This window comes from Strix uralensis, chromosome 10, assembly GCF_047716275.1.
Source record: "Strix uralensis isolate ZFMK-TIS-50842 chromosome 10, bStrUra1, whole genome shotgun sequence".
Classification (NCBI taxonomy): Eukaryota; Metazoa; Chordata; class Aves; order Strigiformes; family Strigidae; genus Strix; species Strix uralensis.
The window spans coordinates 562,282-580,265 of NC_133981.1; the positions used below are offsets into that span (position 1 = coordinate 562,282).

A 17,984-nucleotide genomic window follows, 5' to 3' on the forward strand; every position below is an offset into this window, starting at 1 on the left:
CTGAAGCTTCCTGAAACTGCTGTTCTGTGGTAATTCTAACCATAACTTAGTTGGAAATGAATGTTAAAATAATAAAACTTTGCTGTTTTCTTTGCAATAGCCCTTATACCTCCATTTGCTGTTTTTCAAATGAAAACGTGGGTGGTGGGGAGAAGAGGTATCAGTGGTATTGTAACATTTCTGCCAGGGCGCTCACAGCACGTAGGGCTTGTGGCTGTTGGTGTTTATATGCCTGTTCAGTTTGCAGCCAGAGATCCTGAATACAAGAGCTAATCTAATCTCTTGGTCCCACGGTGTGCAGGGAGGAGGGAGGATTTGCTGCGTTACGTTCAAATATTTTACAAAGATGGGAAGGCCACAACTTTACTGATGAGAAGCAGAAAGTTGCCATAGTCAGGCAGCAAACTGGTGCTAGCCAGGAACAGAAATATGGTTCCTGGTAAAACTTCTTCTTTTAACTTGAAGTAATTTTTACTTCCAGTTTTAAAAAATATATCTAAGCAGTGCTGTGTACATGTCCCACTTTCTGCCAGCATTGAACGTGTGCAGGACAGATGAGTCTTACCCAAAGTAATAAAATAAAATCAATATAATAAAAATAAAGTGGATGAGGCAGCCTGAATTTGCAGCATTTGGTGCTCTGAGTGAAGCACAGATGCTAACGGAGCAGCTGCCCCCTTGGCCTGAAAGCTGAGCCACTGGGGTTCAGGGAGGTAGGCTTCTGTTTTCTGCTCAATCATCAACTTTATTTGTGAACGTGGTTATTTCTGTGTTGCTGTTTGAGATTTTTCTTAGATGGGGATGACATCTTTTACGTAGGAGAGTGCTTTTGGTGATCCTTAAACGTGAGGGCTTTCTAGAAGGCTCTGGGCGGTTCGGCGGGGTGCTGGTGAGGGGTCGCTGCCGGCGCCTCCGTGCCCCTTTTCCCCTGGGCGCGGGCCGGGTGTCCCTGTCACCCCGCAGCGCCAAACCGAGCCAGGGGGGAGCCTTCGCAAGGTGCCCCTGGTTCTGTGCTGAGCGTTTTCGTGGCAGCGGCACTTCAGTCAACAGAGGGAGCTGTGAGTTTTCTGGAAAGGGAGACAGAAACGGGTCGCTTGAGTCCTGAAAATGGAGTGCTTGGAGCTCCTAAATTGGCTTTTGGAGATAACGCTTATCGTCCCTGCCCTGGTTGAGAGAGAATTATCTTAACACAACAGTGCAGTCAAATGTTTTCTGGAAAATGCAAGTGATTATGAAAGTAGTTTAACCTAGAAGAAAAATATTTAAACATGTTTCTTGAATCTAACTTTGTTTTCCTAAAGCAACTTAAACCCTGTCGTATGCAGAGAACTGCAGGCTGATAGTAACGAATTTAGAATGTATAGGTACCTTTAAAAATATTTCATTTTATTTTGAAATATATATAAAATAATCTGAAAGCATTGATCCTGAGAATGTGTATGCTTGAATACATGAAATTTTTGTTCCAAAGTTTCTGCAGTAAGAAAATTTCTCTACTGTTGGTTATTCCAACAGGTCCTTCTGTACGAGGTTATCAGTAAGACATCTATCTATTCATTTAGATCTATAAAGTATTGATTTGACTTTCATATATATACACATTTCTGGTCACCTGTTATATAATGCTAAAAAAAATTTTTAAAACCTGCTAGAAACTGTGAGTTTGATGTATAAGTAAAACGCTGTAGAAGATCTCAATGAGAGGGATATTAAAAAATTCTGTTCTTTCTTAGCATTTTTTTTAAAAAGTAGTTACAAGATATTTTGTACTAAAAATTATTCTAATTGTGTGTTCTCATGAAAATATATCGGGCAGAGGTTCTAGTTGATTAGGCCAAGTTCATTTTAAATTTGAAAATAAAATCTGGTGGCTTTTACTGAAATCTGAATTTTCTCCATCCTGCATGTGGTAAGTAGTTTTCCTGCTTTGGAGAACAGGCTTAGGGTTTGGGAGAGGGACTGTGTAGAAATAATAATTGTATATGATAAGCTGGTGTTTTCATGGAATGCATCCGTGACTTTCCAACACTGCTGCATTACTTTTTTAGACTTATCTCCAAGGTCATAGTCACGTCCCCCCTGAAATGGTTCGGACGTTACAAACAGGACGGCGGTGGCCGCAGCCGGGGGTGTGTGTGCCGCCGGCCTCTTGCCAGCCTGCGGACAGGGGGGTCGAGCTGTGGGGGAGCACCGCGGGGCCCCGTCGCTCGGGTGCGTGCGTTTACCCACGGGCTGTTCTGCTCAATGTCCTCCGCGGGAGGAAGAGGTGACTGCTGAGCAGCAGAACAGCCAAGAGGGGTGCGAGGGAAGGATGGGTGGCCGTGGCAGTCTGGACAGCCCTTCCCACCTGGGGAACGCCAGTGCCGTGCTCTGAATGGCCGCGGGCTGCAGAGGGCTGTGCGTTAGCCCTGGGAAGGCCGGGGACAAAGCTCTCCATGAAAGGGGGGTTGCTTCTGGCACTGCATCAGACTTGATCCAGCCGCTGAGTCGGGGAGACTGGTCTTTTCAAGAAATAGTATTATGATTGATAACTGGTGTACGTGCCTGAGCAGGTTTGTTTAACTGCTAAAAATTGTAACCAAAGCTTTTTTTAAGAAAAAAATGTGTCAGTGCACACACAGACAGAGGTGCCGATGTGTGCGGGAGACTGTTGGGCATTGTGTGGCCATTGGGAAGAGCCAGTGTACGGCACAGCCCTGCACAGAGCCTGGTCAGAGCCCTCTGAAAGGATCGGAACGTGCCAACTCCATATACAGAAGCAGCATTTTGATCGCTTGAGTGTCTCAGCATTTGGTCACTTTAGTGTGTTTTCTCAATCTGACTGAAGTCTTTCTGGTTTTATAATTTTAAAAAAATCTCAAATTGCTAAATGGTTGCTGGGTAAGATTGTCTTGACTGCTCCTTGTAATGAAAAGTCACATGTTTTTTGCCAACAATCAGAAGTGTTCATGATGCTGACCTGCCCAAGGTCTTTTTTTTTTTACATTCTCCTTACCTAAGTTCCGCTTGTGGTGTTTCTATCACGAGAGGAGCAAATGAAGTTTTTGGCCTGTACAAAGCAACGGAGGCATTTCACTGCGGAGGTGGCTGTGCTTCACAGCATGCGGATGGGTTCACACACAGGCAATGTGGCTGCGAAGCGTTAGCTGGCAGCAGTTTCTCTTGTAGCCCCGTGGCCTGTGGGATGTGCCATTCGCCTGGTTGCAAGCCTTGCCCCTGTGGGGACAAGCTCCCAGAACTGCCGAGGTTCGGCGGGGCAATTCTGAACCAGAGCACTGCGTGGAACCTCCCGCTCGGGTTGGGCAGTGCCGCAGTCAGGGTCCCTGCCTTTGTCTCTTGCTAGGGTTGATTACACAGCACATGCTTGCTTCTGCGCTCCTTTTGGCTAGACTTGTTGGCAAAGCTCGTGCTAAGGCCCTAAATTCTACTGCAAGCATTTTGGACTTGTGTAAACTAGGAGAAGAGAGCACACCCACTTGCACAAACCTTAATTGCATTGTCTTTGTTTAACGCAGAAGTGCTGCTACTAAAAATTTACTGTTTCAGCAGTAAACTCAGCAGTTGATTGTAACAACCCCTCTCAATTTATTAAAAAGAAGTGTCAGGGAGAAAATTTTGGTTTCTTCAGGAGGCTTCTTGAAGTTTTAAAACCATAAAGACAATACCTTGGGTGGAAATAGATTAAAATAGTGGAAGTCTTATGTATTATGTTGGTAAGTGATGCTGAAGTGTCTGTACACATAGCATAAATATAAAATATTTCCTGATTTTTTTTTCCATCCTTCCTTCCCTTTAATTTATACAGCATACTGTTTGTGGTTTATAACCACATTTTATACCAGTTTGCATATAGAAAGCTTTCTGTTACTTCACTACTTATCAGTATTTGCTAAATATTCAGATGTAATTGACTGTCTATATATTACACATTTATGTATACTTATACATCTGTATATAATTTAATGCCACTGCCCCTAGGAATTCTGATGCAGTAAGCTGTTTAGAATATCTCCTCAGAAGTTAGGTATGTCCAAACTTTCACATTACTTCTTTAGTCTGTGACTTTAGAAGTATTATATATTATAGGCAGCTTTGGAAGTGTTAGCATGATGAGAGAATATTCTGAATGGTTAAAGTGTTTTATGTTGCTGAATAGAGAGAGAAGAATTCACCAATTAATCTATTAACACAGGAATGAATTGCTGTAGGAAGGTAAAAAAGAGTTATGGTAGCCCAGTGAAAGGGGACTAAGGAAAAAAGATGTGTGTGTGTCTACGTAAGAGTAGGAGTCATTAATTGACTACGCAGATCATAAAAATCAGTTTAGAAATGCTGAGTGTGAGGCCTCGGCTACAGAGGCAAAGGAGAATGTTGCTCTCATCAGTTCTGCTAATCTGCCAGTTCCATCTCAGTCTGCTGTGGATTAGGTTCCAGCCAGCTGGCTCCTTTCCCTTATCTCTATCTGGGCCTCGCCCAGGCTCTGAGCCGTGCGGCCTGGTGGGGAGGAGGGACCCGGGTGTCCCTGGCCCAGCCGAGGCATTGTGTGTCCGTGTTGGGCAGGGGACCGGGGAGTTCTGCACTGAGCCCTGGGGGTGGGAGGGTGTTACCAGAGCCGCCTGTGTCTGCTGTCAGGCAGCGTGGAAATGGGGAAGGTCGGGTGCAGCAGGTGAAATGGCCGGATGGACCAGCCATCCCTGGCTGCCCTTCGTCTCACATTTTGCTCTGACGTGGCGGTGGAAGGAAGTTGTCTCCCACACTGCATTATGGACTGTTTGACTGCACTGCCCTCACAAGCCGTCTGGCTGGCCATTGGGTTCCCAAAGAAGTACAGAAATCCTAGGTGTCCCTTGGAACACACAAAAAAGATCAGGAGATGATGAAGGAGTTCCTGGGAGGAGCTATTTTCAGTCCCGGGCGGATGTCATCGCGGGAATGCTGACAAGCCTGGTGGTCTCCGCGGCAGTGAGTGTGGCAGCTCTCCAGACACAGAGGCTGCTTGAGATGGTACAGATTTCCTGCAGTAGGAATTGAATGGTGTGCACAAGGCTTCTGAATAGTCACACTGCAGAACAAGTCGTACTGACCCAGTTCAGAGAACAGACCGGTGCAGCTGCTGGATGCAGAATCCCCTGAGCATCTGGTATGTGCTCTGCCAGCACAAGGAGGTTTTCTAGTGTCTCAGTCCCATCGGTTTCCTTTGCTGTTGGCTTTATGTGGTCGTTATAAAACCAAGGCCTAGTAACTGGGTAATGTACTGTCTGTGTATTTTCAAGCAAAGTGAGCATTTTGAAAAGGAGTCCAAGTTCTGGCAGGAAATTCTTCCTCTGTACAGAACACGTTTCTGCATTTTGAAACCTCTGAGCTACCACTGACAGGGCAGAATGCTACCAGATAATGCTCTCATATCACAGCTGAGGTTTTCAGTGCTGAGGTATGTATCTGTAGAGGTTACTTTTGGATGGCAGTTATAAAACAAACACCTCTGTTTAATCTTTTTGTAAGTTTCCCATCAAGTTCTATTTAGAGAACCGCACTGACCCTTCTCATAACCCTTCACGGCACAACCGCAAATGTCTCCTCCATCTCCAGCCTCCAAGTCGTTTAATGACTTTAAAAATAGGATAAGAACATTTTCCCTTAACAAGACAAATATTCGGGCCTAAGTCACCTTCATTTTTTTACAGGACCATGCAACCATGCATGGCAGCGAAGTGTCCTTTCCCAGTACATACCGTCGAGGGTAACTTTGTACGGGGTCAGTGCACAACTGACTTGTGACAGCTGGGTGCATGCCGCAGCGTGCTGTGGGACCTTCTGGCCATTGTGCCATGGCTTCCTCTTCCCTCCCATTGAAACCAAGGTCTGAGGAGTGTGCTGGATAATCCAGCCTGGCCCCATCCGGAGTTGGAACTCAGCTGGGACATGCTCTGGCCCCGGGAGTTGGGAGCTTTTCCTGATTCCAGCAGTTTTGCTCATAGACTAGAGTTACTCAGAAAACACTTTCCTGTGTAGTGAAGACCAGATACTGAAGGGACAATGCTATAGCCATTTAAATGTAATGCAAAAAGGAGCCCTCCCTTTTGGGTACGTTTTGCAATTCCATGTCTGTTTGAGTTGAGTTGTAAGAATTGTACGCGATGTATAAGTTCTCAGAGCGAATGCTGAGGGTGCAGACAAACGTTATTCAGGTATGTGGGCCCCCAGTCATTTAATAGTGGACGGATAAATTAGCAGGAAGGAAACAAAAGTGTGTAGTTTTGGAGGTGTTCAGCATCAAACCAGACATTCCCTGACTTCAGCAGCTGTTCTGAAGCAGCTGGAACCTACTTTGCAGTGTAGGATACATCTTCAGTCTTGAGTCTGACATACGGCTGGGTTCAGGTCTCACCCGTTCACCTTCTCTGTCAGTCCAGACGCCTGCTGAGAGTGAAGTGCGAGGCACCGCTGAGGACGCTGTGTGCTGCTTTCGCCCGGATGAGCAGTCTCCCTGTCCTGCTGGGAGCGTACAGGTCAAGTCACTTGGCTGGTGATAGTCATCCAGTGCCTTTTATAGTTTTGCACTATATGCCCGGAAAACTCCATTGCTTTTCTGTGAAAGAACACTACAGTGGGGCGTTCACTGCAGCATGTGACGCAGAGGTAGATGCCATCGGGTCCTAGCTGCGTGCAGCATGTATGATACCCTGGTCAAATGCGTGGCCATTTGCATCATGGGTGCTCAGGCTCTCGTTAGGCTGAGCCTGTATCATGCGGACTGAGTCTGCAACAGTGATGTGGTTGTAATTTTTTTTCCAATTTTATTTTTTTGCTTGCAATATCAAATCCTTTTAAATTTCCCGCTGCTTGAAGGTTTCAGGATGTACCCAACATGTGAAAGGAAACACAGCAAATCACTGCGTGATGCATTGATTTTATTTGCCTTTTTCAGGCTAAAAATACCCATGCACTTATTAAAGTAGCTTTCTTGTGGCTGAGCATGAAAACATATTGGTTTGCAAAGTATGGATTATAGATGTAGTCAGGGCAGAGCAGTACTGCAGTTACAGGTCAGCACTGTGTTCGCAGAGCGTTCAGGTGGTGGTGCAGAAAGCGCTTTGTGGGTTGAGTAGTAACAGTCAGTTGTGAGTACTGCTCCATCCCAAGCAGACTTTTTGATCTAATTCCATGTTCTTCTGATTTGTGTAATGACAGCCTATTTAAGGTTTAAGTTTTACTAGTAAATCAGGCTGTGTAGCTGGCACTGAATAACCGCTGCTGTTGTAGATGATTGGAGCTGAATGCTGTTTGAACAGTAAGCTTTTGTTTAATTAGACTTGGAATACGAAATCTTTCGTGGCAGGTGGTTAGCTTAATCTCTGCCAGCCAACAACATCACCCATACTGTTAACGTATCTTCTTTGGATGTCCTGAGTCAAATAACATATATACAGGGAGGAGTAATTTATGTCATTTTAAAACTGCGACACAGAAAAAAGAACGTAGAAGCAATCGAGTAGAGGAAAAGTTTCAATATTCATATGAATGAATTCCTGTGTTTTCTGTAGGGAAAAATATTTGTCTACATACTATGGGCAAAGCATGTCTATAACTTTGTCTCCAACATGAAAGGAATTTCTGAATAGCATTTCAAATTCACTGAGGTGTGGTTCCTTTTTAATTCCATTTTGAATAACTGCTTTTGAAAAACTGTAATTGAAGTCTTTATCCATCATGTTAAAAAGTCAATCTAGTACTAAAGCAACTGCACAGTGTCTGTGGCCAGTATTGTGAGTACTGGGCAAAAAGGAAGGCATAATGTTTTTTGCATCCTCTACAAAAGTCTGGCCTCTATCGGTACTGTTTTAGTACAGACAATGGATTTTTTAGGCTTTTTGTCATTAAGGACTGTCAAACATTGCAAAAACAAAAGACTAAGGAAGCATGTGTTGTTTCTCTCATCCCTGTACAGAAGACAGCTCACCACATTGCAGCAGCAGACGCGTGGTACTGAAAATAAAGCAGACGTGCTTTGCCTTTGGACAGAGGAAGGGCTGTCCCAGCTGCTGAGATGCCGTAGTGCTCGGTGTCCCTTTGTGCTGGAAGGCACCAGCAGTGTCAGTGAGAAGAACTGGCAGTTGGAAGGGTGACCACGCTGCTTAGAAATGTCATTTTTTCCTACAGTGTCCAGGACTAGACTAGTTTCACCATTTAACAACTCCACTGCAACTTTTTACACCTCTTGTCTTCCCCGTCTGGCAGAACTCAGCGGACAGGGTGTTCGCCAGAGCTGAATCGCCTTAGCTGTGAAACGCAAACTCGCTGTGGGACCCTGCGTGTAAAGATGAACGGGACTGAGAGCCGTGACGACCGTCTGCTTGCAGAACAAATACACCTGCAAGTCAGTCGATGAATTCTGTTAGTGTTAACAAAAATCTAAGACAAAGAAAAGTGCTATAGGAGTTGTGCCTAGTATTTCTGAAGCCTGTCTGCCAGTTGAAGGCTTTTGCATGGTGTGTGATCATTTTTATAAAAGTTCTGTAACTTTTCAACATGGTGACTGAACAGAAGACTATCTTCCTCTGAAACCTTTGTTGTGTGCATTGCAGCAGCCCTTCTCCACACAGGAGGCTGAAAAAGATATTCTGGGGGGCAAATTTTACAGAAGGGTACTTTGGATAGGATCTGGTGATGTAAACTCTAAACTCTGTTCTAGTATGCTACTTCAACACAGACACAGAGACTGGAAGCTCAGTATGTCTTTGCTCAAGTCACATGCTATAAAACTACGCAGGTGTGTGTGTAACCATCTCAGGTGGGCTCACCACCTCATTTCTGTTGCTGTTTTCTATCGCTGGCTGCACAGTTGCATCATCTGTCATATTGAAGTGATGGTCCGTCCGTGTGGGTGAACGCCTCACTTACCCCTTTGCAGTGTCTGCAGTCATTCCAGCAACAAACTGCGTGCCCACACCTTGGGAGGTAGATCCTCCCAGCACAGGCCATGGAGCTGAATTCAGGCCTTCCCCTGAAGTTGCCTGTTTTTCTGTCCATAAAAGGGGGCTAGTAGGGGCATTTCAGAATTACAGAGCTGAAAGTGACGTTTTACTGGAATTCTCAAACAGTTGGCATTTGCAAAGTTTCTTGCTTGTTGAATTCAGGATGACGCTTTGAAACCAGCCTCCCCACTTCTTCTGAACAGAATTGTAGAAAATCTCCATCAGTTTTCAGGTGTCTGACTCTCTGAATTGCACTTAAATCCAGGTATTATGTGTGTGCAATGGCTTGTAGGCCATTTTTTTTATTTTCTGTAAGAGGAGAATGCAGGATATGTCTTTAAATGTCTTACATTCATTTATTTATTTATTGTATATAGAAAGTAAGAAAGCATTCCTGTTGGCTTCTGTTCTATAGGGTTTTATAGCTCCTCACAGTATCATTATTTTTTGTTCAGATGTACTTGATGTTTTAAGTATTCCCTTACTGCTTCAGTGGATCGTGGTGGGAAAGCTCCTGCCATGAGTGCATTCCAGAAAGGCTCCAGGTGAGGCGAGAACTCTGTGTGGGAGGGTCATGAGGGATATTTTGACACCCAGAGCAGGAGGATGCAATGGTTTTAAGTTAGAGGAATAGAAAGAAGAGCAAAATTGCAGGCCAGAGGCAATTACAAAAGGGCTTGGAATTAAAATCCTAAATCCAAAATAAAGATGCTGAGACAGGACTATGTGAGAAGATGACTTATGTCCAGAGATTTTTGAGTTCCTCATTGGTTTTGGGGTTTTTGGTTTCCCTCCTCCTTTTATGAACATCCTGGCAGATGCCTGAGCCAGTTCATTGGGATCCAGACCTCTGAACGGCACAAACGGGAAATGCTCATGTCCTTGCTGCTGGTGTCTGGAAAACCCTTGGGGCACTGCTGCAGATACTGTAGCGAACTAATGCAGCCCTGTAATCCCCTTTTCTGCATGGAGATGGGGCCGTGTCCGTCACTCACGTGTACTGTAAGGGGAGAAAGAACAATTTAAGGATTCAAAAGCCACTCTTACCAAGATACTGGAAGAAATTAAAGTGTACCTAACTCTTTCACCATAGATCTTTGTTACATTGGTGGTAGGAAGGGATAAATATTTTCTTCAAGTATTTCCTAGTTCTGTGCTGGTTCCCATCGGAGTAAACCTCAGGTGCTGTGCCTGGAGCGCTGCCTGGCCCAGTCAGGGACATTTTCCTTTGAACCTTCTCTGACACACCCCTGGCTCTGCGCACCCCGGCCCCGAGCCACGCCGGGCCCTGCGGACGCGGGGCAGGGCCGCTTTTGTTCTGGCCATGGCGCCGGGTGATGTTTCTGTTCCAGAGCAGGTGCAGGGAACCGCTGCCCCAGGACTCTGCCCCCCAGGTTGGGGCACCCCCAGTGCCCCCTCCCAGCCTGCCTGGGGGTGTCCGGGGGAGTCTGTCCCGAGGAAGGAGAGGCCGTGCTGCTGGAAGAAGCACCGAGACTGAGGTACCCCCTCACCGCGGTACCGGGGCGCCCCTGGCATCGCCCCTCCGGCCGCCTTGGCCGTCCCACTCCCCGGCCGGGGCCCAGCCTCGCCCAGCCGGCGGGCCGGCCCCGGGAGCGGCGGGCAGGGCGGGCGCGGTGGGCCGGGCCGGGCCGCCCCTCGCCGCCGGGAGCCCCTCGCCGCCGGGAGCCCCTCGCCGCCGGGAGCCCCTCGCCGCCGGGAGCCCCTCGCCGGGGCCGTGCTCGGCCGCCGGTCGCTGCCCGCGGGCTCTGTCCGTGGGGGCGGGGGCAGCGTTCGGCCGGGCCCTCCCGGCTGCCGCTCCGGGAGCGGCGGGGCCGGGCTGGGCCGGGGCGGGGGTGCTGGTGCCCGCCCCCCGCCCCGCCCCGGGGCGCCCCCGGGCACGGAGGAGCCTGACGCCGCGGGGCGGCCCGGCCGTGCCCGCCGGGGGTGCGGTGCCGCCGGGGCCGGGGCAGACCATGGTGCAGCGCTTCAGCCTCCGCAGGCAGCTCTCCAAGGTGGGTCCCGCCGCCTCGGGCGTCGGCGGAGCCTCCGCTCGCCCGGGGGAGGAGGAGGCAGCTCGCTCTTTTGTTCTCGCCTCCCGCAGACACAAAGGGGCTCGGCTGCCAGCTGGGGCTGGGGCGGGCTCCGGGGGGTGCGGGTCCCGCTCCGCGAGCGCTGCCATCGCCCGGGGGGGGTTGGGGCGCCGCCGGGCTCTCTTTAATCTGGGGACTGGCGGGGGGGTGCGTGGAGAGGGGGACCGGGACTAACAGTCGGTGTGCGCGATGGTTGGCCGCGGCGGTTTAACGCGCTGCACCCCGGCTAGAGTGGCTTTTGTATCGGGAATGGGAATTGTCCCAGCGACGCACCTGCAAAACCGGGAGGAGAGAGGAGAGCTTCTCCTCTTTGAAGTGCTCCGCAGCGCTGGCTGCTAACGCGCTGTTGAAGAACAAAGGAGTTGCTGGGAACAGGTTTTGCTGTTTAGTAATTACGGGTGTTCTAATGTATTTCAAGAAGCTGCTTTTGAGAAGAGAATCCGTATAGCATTGCAGTTTTGTCGCTGAATCAATCCAATGCACGTAGTTTGAAAAACGTTTAGCAAAAATCAGTCCGTGAATAAAAGCAAGTGTGCGTAGTGCACTACAGGTGAGAGCTCTTGTGCAGGCTGCGGCACGGCCCTGCTCCTGCCTCTGACCCTTCCTGGCCAGCAGACTTGGCTCTGGACCTAGGAACTGCCCTGGTATTGGACACTTGGATGGCAAGCTTAATTTTCGCTTTACATTTAAGGTCTCCAGGTCTTCCCCGCCCCCCCCCCAGTGTGTGATTGTAAAGGTTTTAAAAGGCATTCATCAAAATTTCAAAATGCTGTTTTCAGCATTTAAAATAGGTCAGAACTCACATCTTACAGGCTGTCTTGGGAGAAGCAATTGCTTTGCAGTAAGTTGGTATCTTTCTTATTTATTCGTGATTTTTCTGAGGATCTTCTCATGTTAAAGAAACTGATGTGGCCATTTTTAGGGGGTGTGAAAAGTGAAACTTGTATCTTTTAAGCATTTACTTGTTCCACGTCAAGAGCTGTGCCTGCAAGCGGTAAAAGTCTCCATAGGCACTGCGGAGTTGAATCTTCCCCTCAAAAGAGACTTGATCTAGTTAGTAACAAACTTTGTATCTAGGGAATGTTTATAGGGGGGAGCCAAAATAGCTTTAAATGAACTCCTCTGGATAACTCCATTTTAATTCTTTATCAAGGCAGGCAGAGTGATTCGAAAAAATGTTTGCACTGATTTTTTACTATAGGAGAACTGTTCCCCGTTTCTTTTTATAGCTCTCTCCCCATTTTTGTGTTGTCTGACACAATTGTGTCTTGCACTGAATTAGCTCTGGTGGTGTCAAGCCTACCTTAAACAATTGTCAAGCCTTGACAGCTTCTTAATGTCTCTGTTTTAATTGTAAAAGGTGCACAACTTCTACAGTATGATGAACTGAAGGAAGAAATGAGAGCTTGGTCTGTATTTACGAAAATAAAAAGTGTAGCTGTGCAAAGGAACAATCAGAATGGGTTGTCCTTATCTAGGTCTGGATGTAGGATGAGAACTTCATCTCCTTGTCTCCTTGCTGCCCATTAGAATGGGATTGGGAAGTCCCTTTGTGTCTGAGTCTTTGGGGGGTGGGAGGGAGGGGTAGCAAATGTGTTATAAAGCACTCAGTCATCCACTGGAGGGAAATGATAGCAAAGACATAGAATTTTGCTAACGTATTTATCAGCCAAAATGCAGTGACTGCCAGGCTACATAAAATAAAGCAGTACATTATTAATATTTCTTGTGCAGAAATTTTGATTCTTTTATGGTTGCTGACTTAAGACTTCAAAGTTGGCAAACTGTGTAGGGCCTGGAGCACCTGCTCCCGGGGTGGATTCACTTCTTGGGTGAAACAGGACATTGTTGAATAGTGTTCCTGTGTTACGCAGCTGCAAGGTCAAAATTCCAGTTCCTAACCATATTTGATGGTGGGGACTTTAAAGAGAATGTGACTGTGCAGATTTGAGAGCTACAAACTGGAAAATACTACCATCAGTGTGTATAAAACTTGAGCAAAGGAAATGTAGGGCTTCATGCAGGAAGGAAAAATACGGCTTTGTGATCCAGGTTTAGCCTCAGATAGCTGGTGTCCCCGGCCAACATGGCTATTTGCACTGCGTGGCTTTGGTCAAATCCTTTAAGCTCTCCCTGTCTCTGTCTTCCTTCTATGAACGGGGTTAATGCCTTTCTCTTATTTACATAACGGCTGTCAAATTTGGAAATACAGTTGTGGGGAGAGCTGTATGAGCACTTAACCATATATTAATTTATGAAATGTTTGCATTTGATAACCCGTTTGTATCAGGAATCTCAGAAAGTTTTGCACAGACTTGTCTTCAGGTGTTACTTCTTATACACCAAATCAGTATTTAGTATTTGTGGGATACTGCTTGGATTCCGTGTTAGTTTGCCAACTTAAATGTCTGTAACTGTTAAAAATTTGAGCCATAAATATTGCACCTTTACTGTTAAGACTTAAAAGCAAAATACTTGATGGGTTTTTTTGGATTGGTTTCAACAAATATCTTCCCCAGGCCAAACTCAGATTGTTCATTTTGTTCCCCCCCGCCTTTTTTTTTTCTTCCTGCCCCCCCCCCCCCCCCCCCCCCGCAAGTATCCAGAGTGTTTTCCAAGCATTTTGCTGCAAACCACTCTCCATCTTGTACAGTTTGGAAATCCTTGGAGGGCCTGCAATTACCGTCACCCAAACCCTGAAGAAGTGCTGTTGCTGCTGTGCTTAGCGGGGAAATTCCCTCGCTCTTGGAGTGATAGTACAAAACTGTATCCAGCTTTTACCCAGCTTGGCTTTGTCCAGATGTTTTAGCTGGGTTTATGCAAGGAAAATAATGGAGTTAAATTGAACTGTATTTGAGGAAGTTTTTCTAAGTCGAAATGCATACCCTGTCTTCAAAAGGTTCTGCTCTGCCAGAGGAGGTTGAGGTGAGCTGCAGAGGTTCCTGCTAGCCTGTCCGACTTACGGCGGGTGGGTGTAGTGCCGTGCTGGCAGCATCGCCCGTGCTGCCCCTGGTCACGGGTGTGGGCGACGCTGCTCCCAGCGGTGCTGCCTCAGCTTCCTCCGGGTCACCCGCCCCGCGCAGAGACTCCAAGGGGGCTGCTCTTCAGCTCTGTTTGTTACACAGTGCTGACAGATCATTTTCTTTTTTCTTTATGCCGCTGACCTTGTATTTTTGTGGGTATAGGGTCATCAGTGGGAGTCTCTATCCACAGATAGAAATTGTTTGGTAAAGATGAATGTAGTATAAAAGAACTTTTTTAGCAATCTAAATTCACTATGAACAGATATGGACTAATATATAATATCAAAGCAATTAACTGCTTCACAGACCGTGTTCCTTAAACCGTCACCTAAAGACATTCCTGTGCAGAATCATGATGCTTGAGATTCAAGAATTGTTTGTCTCGGAACAAAAAAGTAAATAATGGTCTTTGCTAAGTTATGTGGATTTCCAGAGTGTGTTGCTTGAATTGTTCATGGCTGTATCCTCCTTTCTTGTGTGTCTGCCTCTGTCTTGAGGAGGAAAATCCCATAAAGAAGCTTGTAATGTGAAATAAAATTACTCTGTCCTTTCTCAGGTCAGTAAAACAGTTAAAGGAAGTTAAAACTAGAGTGACTTGATATTTCTGAGCTCCAGGGCTAGGTCTGTGGCTGTTTCCCGTCTATCAGTGCTGCAGATGGAAAAAACACATTTATTGATAAGATCCACTGTTGGAGGGGCTCAGCTCTTAAGAATTTTTTCCTATCTGGAGTAAGCTCATTTTTACAGCAGCATCTTCTATTGGTAAACCCTTGCCAGACATAAAGAAATATCAGGCTGTGATAACCAGTGTGATAACCTCAGGGCAGAGCTCTCCTAATACTCAATATAAAGGAGAAATAACTTTTAGCAAAGCATGCTGATTCCACTTTTATAGCTAAAATGGTCAAAAGGTGAATGCTTGGTCCATTTGATCTACTTGATTTTTATGATACATAGCATCAACAATTCTGTCTATGTTCAGAGTGCCTCTGGTCACTATTAAAATATACAAAATACTGGCTCTCACTGAGTTCTCATGTGGTGTTCATAGAGCTGGTATCTAATGTAGCTTGGCTATAGTTGATAGTGGGGGAGAGGCAGAAGTAGGAGGAGGGTTTGGAAATCTGATGCATTTCAACCCTTTTCTCATGTTTAATAAAGCAGCAGGCAAACAGTTTTCCTGTGGCTCTTGAAATGCTGTGCTCCTCACAGAGTTGAAGTAACACCATTGTACCCGTGGCGGAGTGAAGCCAGCTGGATGATTTGATCTAACGGGACCTTCAGGGCTAGAGGGACACACATGTGACCAGTTGCTCAGTGGTAAGTTACCATTTTCTCAGGGTAGATGCGATGCAACTCGAAGCACCCTGCTGCTTGGGGAACTGACAGAAGGTCTCACCTTCACAGTAGCCTGTGCTGCAGCCTGTCCTGGCACACCTCTCTAACTCGTGTGTGTGCACTCCCTTGGGTCAGGCAGGGGATGAGCTGATCACAGTCCGTGCCAGGGCAGTTATTCAGAAATTTCCTGTTGCTCCTCATGGAAAGGCTAGTTTGCTTGTGTTGGCCATTCGAGCGCCCTGCTGTAGACAAACCAACTGGAGCATCTCAGTGTATTACTCCTCACATTATTTAGTTTTGGATCTGTTCCTGCATGGTTTACTGGCCAAAAGGCTTGTCTAAACAAAGCTGAGAGGTGGTGGGTTGTAAATAGGTCTCCAAGAATTGCTGGCCGTGCTGGTGTTGAGTGAGTACTGGCAGTGATTAGAAATATCATCAACTTTTCTAGGCAAGATGGGTCCCTCAAGAAGGGAATGAGCCACTGCATCATCTTGCTTGGAGGAACGTGGGGGAAAATGTTTGAGATACCACCTCCATCTTACAAAAGCAAAATGAGCTTCTGGCACTCTGTTAAGAAGTAGGAGTAACAGGTTTCATGAGGAGTTTGTCCTGTCTCAGTGTAACAGCTTCATGAATGCCATGACAGTGTGGAAGCAAAATAGACTTGAAGCACTTCCCACACTGGTAATTAACAGGGTATGTAAGCTTACACCTGCAGAGATATTAGAGGTAGGACTAGGGACTCCTCTTTATGAAAAAACATTAGTAATAATCCAAAGAATTACCCGGATCCATGCCAGCTGGGGGTCTGGGGAATTGCATGGGATGGCTCATTGCCAAATAGACTTGTGATGTTCAAGGATGTAAACAGAGACTACAGGTGGAATGCAGCTTACATAAATGCATCTTTCCTTTTAATAATTAAATTCCACAGCTAGTGGCAGTTTGCAGGATATCTTCGTACTTTATAATAGGTGCTTACATGGGGCTGGATAGCAATAACAATTGGAATTTCCTACCAGCAGTGATCAAAGGAAGCATTACAAGTGTTGGCAACTTTACTCTGAATTAGTTACCTTTAGGGGTCCTTGGTAGAGATTTTGGCTCGTGTAGTATTTTCCCCTCTCCCTGCAATGCCCTGTGATAAACCAGCTGGCTGTTTCTTTAGCCAGTGTTTCTTCAGAGGCAGAGAAAAGTTTGCTTTCATTTTGCAAATCTTTCCATTCTGGATGTGACAGTCAATGATAAAATTGCATATGTAAACTAGGTCCTTTTCAAAAAGGCTAGAAAACCTTTTATGCTGGAGGGAGGCCTCAGAAGTTTAGGGGAAATGAAATAACGGGAACAAGAGAACTTGAGTTAGTTTTCAACATTACATGACATCCAGTTTGGGACTCCCTGTCTTGACAAAGGATGTGGCAGTGGCCTCCAAAACAATTTTAAACACTTGTGTTTGATCAGCAGAGAAGAGGGTGGGATAAAGCCCTGGAGGGAAGAGGGGCACAAGAAAGCTGGTTGATATTCAAGGATCACCTCCTCCAAGCTCAGGACGATGGATCCTGGCAAAAAGGAAGATTTAGGTTAGATCTAAGGGAGAAATTCTTCCCTGTGAGGGTGGTGAGGCCCTGGCACAGGTTGCCCAGAGAAGCTGTGGCTGCCCCCTCCCTGGAAGGGTTCAAGGCCAGGTTGGATGGGGCTTTGGGCAACCTGAGCTAGTGGAAGGTGTCCCTGCCCGGGGCAGGGAGTGGGACTGGATGGGCTTTAAGGTCCCTTCCAACCAAACCATTCTGTGATTCTATGGTAGAGGTTTCATTCAGAGGATTTCAGTTGTTCAAAGATGGGCTTTGCCAGTTCTGTCAGATCTGCTCAGTTTTCCCAGAGGCATCCCTTGGAGGCGGCTGTGTCTCCTGTAAGGTGAGTTGACTGTTGCACTCCTCTACCTACAAGACCGTAACTGCATCATACACTTCCGTGATGGGCACGTGAGCACCTGACTTGAATAAGAAAAGTTCCTAGAGTGGCTTTTCACACCATGAATTTCGTATTTGGGATTATATTTAAGATAAATTGACAGGTAGTAGGGCCCCTCCGTGAGTTATCTCTCTGTTGAACTGACTTCTGCCTTTGGGGCTATTACTCCAACTTCCCTCAAGGCAGACAGAGTCTTTGTTTCCATGTGTGGTTTTGACTGTAGACTTTTTTTTTTTCTTTCTTCTCTTGACACCGTGTGTCTGGTGCCTTTGGGCTACAAAAAGCCCATGGTTGCAAAGTCCATTTCCCAGCCCTGCCCACAGCTGCTGTCGGTGGGGGGGCCGGTGCCCCCTGCCCAGGGGCGCAGCTCGGTGCTCCTGGGGCACGGGTGGCTGAGGGCAGAGCTCTGTGCTGCCAGTATGTCTGCACCAGCCGTGCACGAGCCTCCTGGGTGGGCACAGAAATCGCTGATCACCAGGTCTGTGCAGGAAAATGCGTCGATGCTGGCAGCCCCACGTGGTTAGCAGCTGAGACCTTTCCAGGGAAGGATGGACAAAAGCATTCCTAGCTCGGAGTTAATGATACAG

General features: G+C 46.8%; 1 protein-coding gene and 1 long non-coding RNA gene across 5 annotated transcripts in view; both read left to right on the forward strand.

Annotated features, from left to right (window-relative positions):
- The window catches only part of TMCC1 (transmembrane and coiled-coil domain family 1), a 121,193-nt gene that overhangs the window by 41,561 nt on the left and 61,648 nt on the right, over positions 1–17,984 (forward strand). Inside the window, exon 1 of one of the 4 annotated variants that reach the window (XM_074878742.1) lies at positions 10,870–10,987. The exons of the other annotated variants lie outside the window; for them this stretch is intronic. Within the exon in view, the coding sequence (XP_074734843.1) occupies positions 10,949–10,987 (39 nt within the window). The 5' untranslated portion in view covers positions 10,870–10,948. Of the gene's footprint in view, positions 1–10,869; positions 10,988–17,984 lie in introns of those variants that run through there. 4 annotated transcript variants of the gene reach the window in all.
- Positions 1,371–8,526, forward strand: LOC141947562 (uncharacterized). The gene is made up of 2 exons (XR_012630201.1): positions 1,371–1,909; positions 7,949–8,526. It is a non-coding gene; the product is annotated as an uncharacterized LOC141947562 (long non-coding RNA).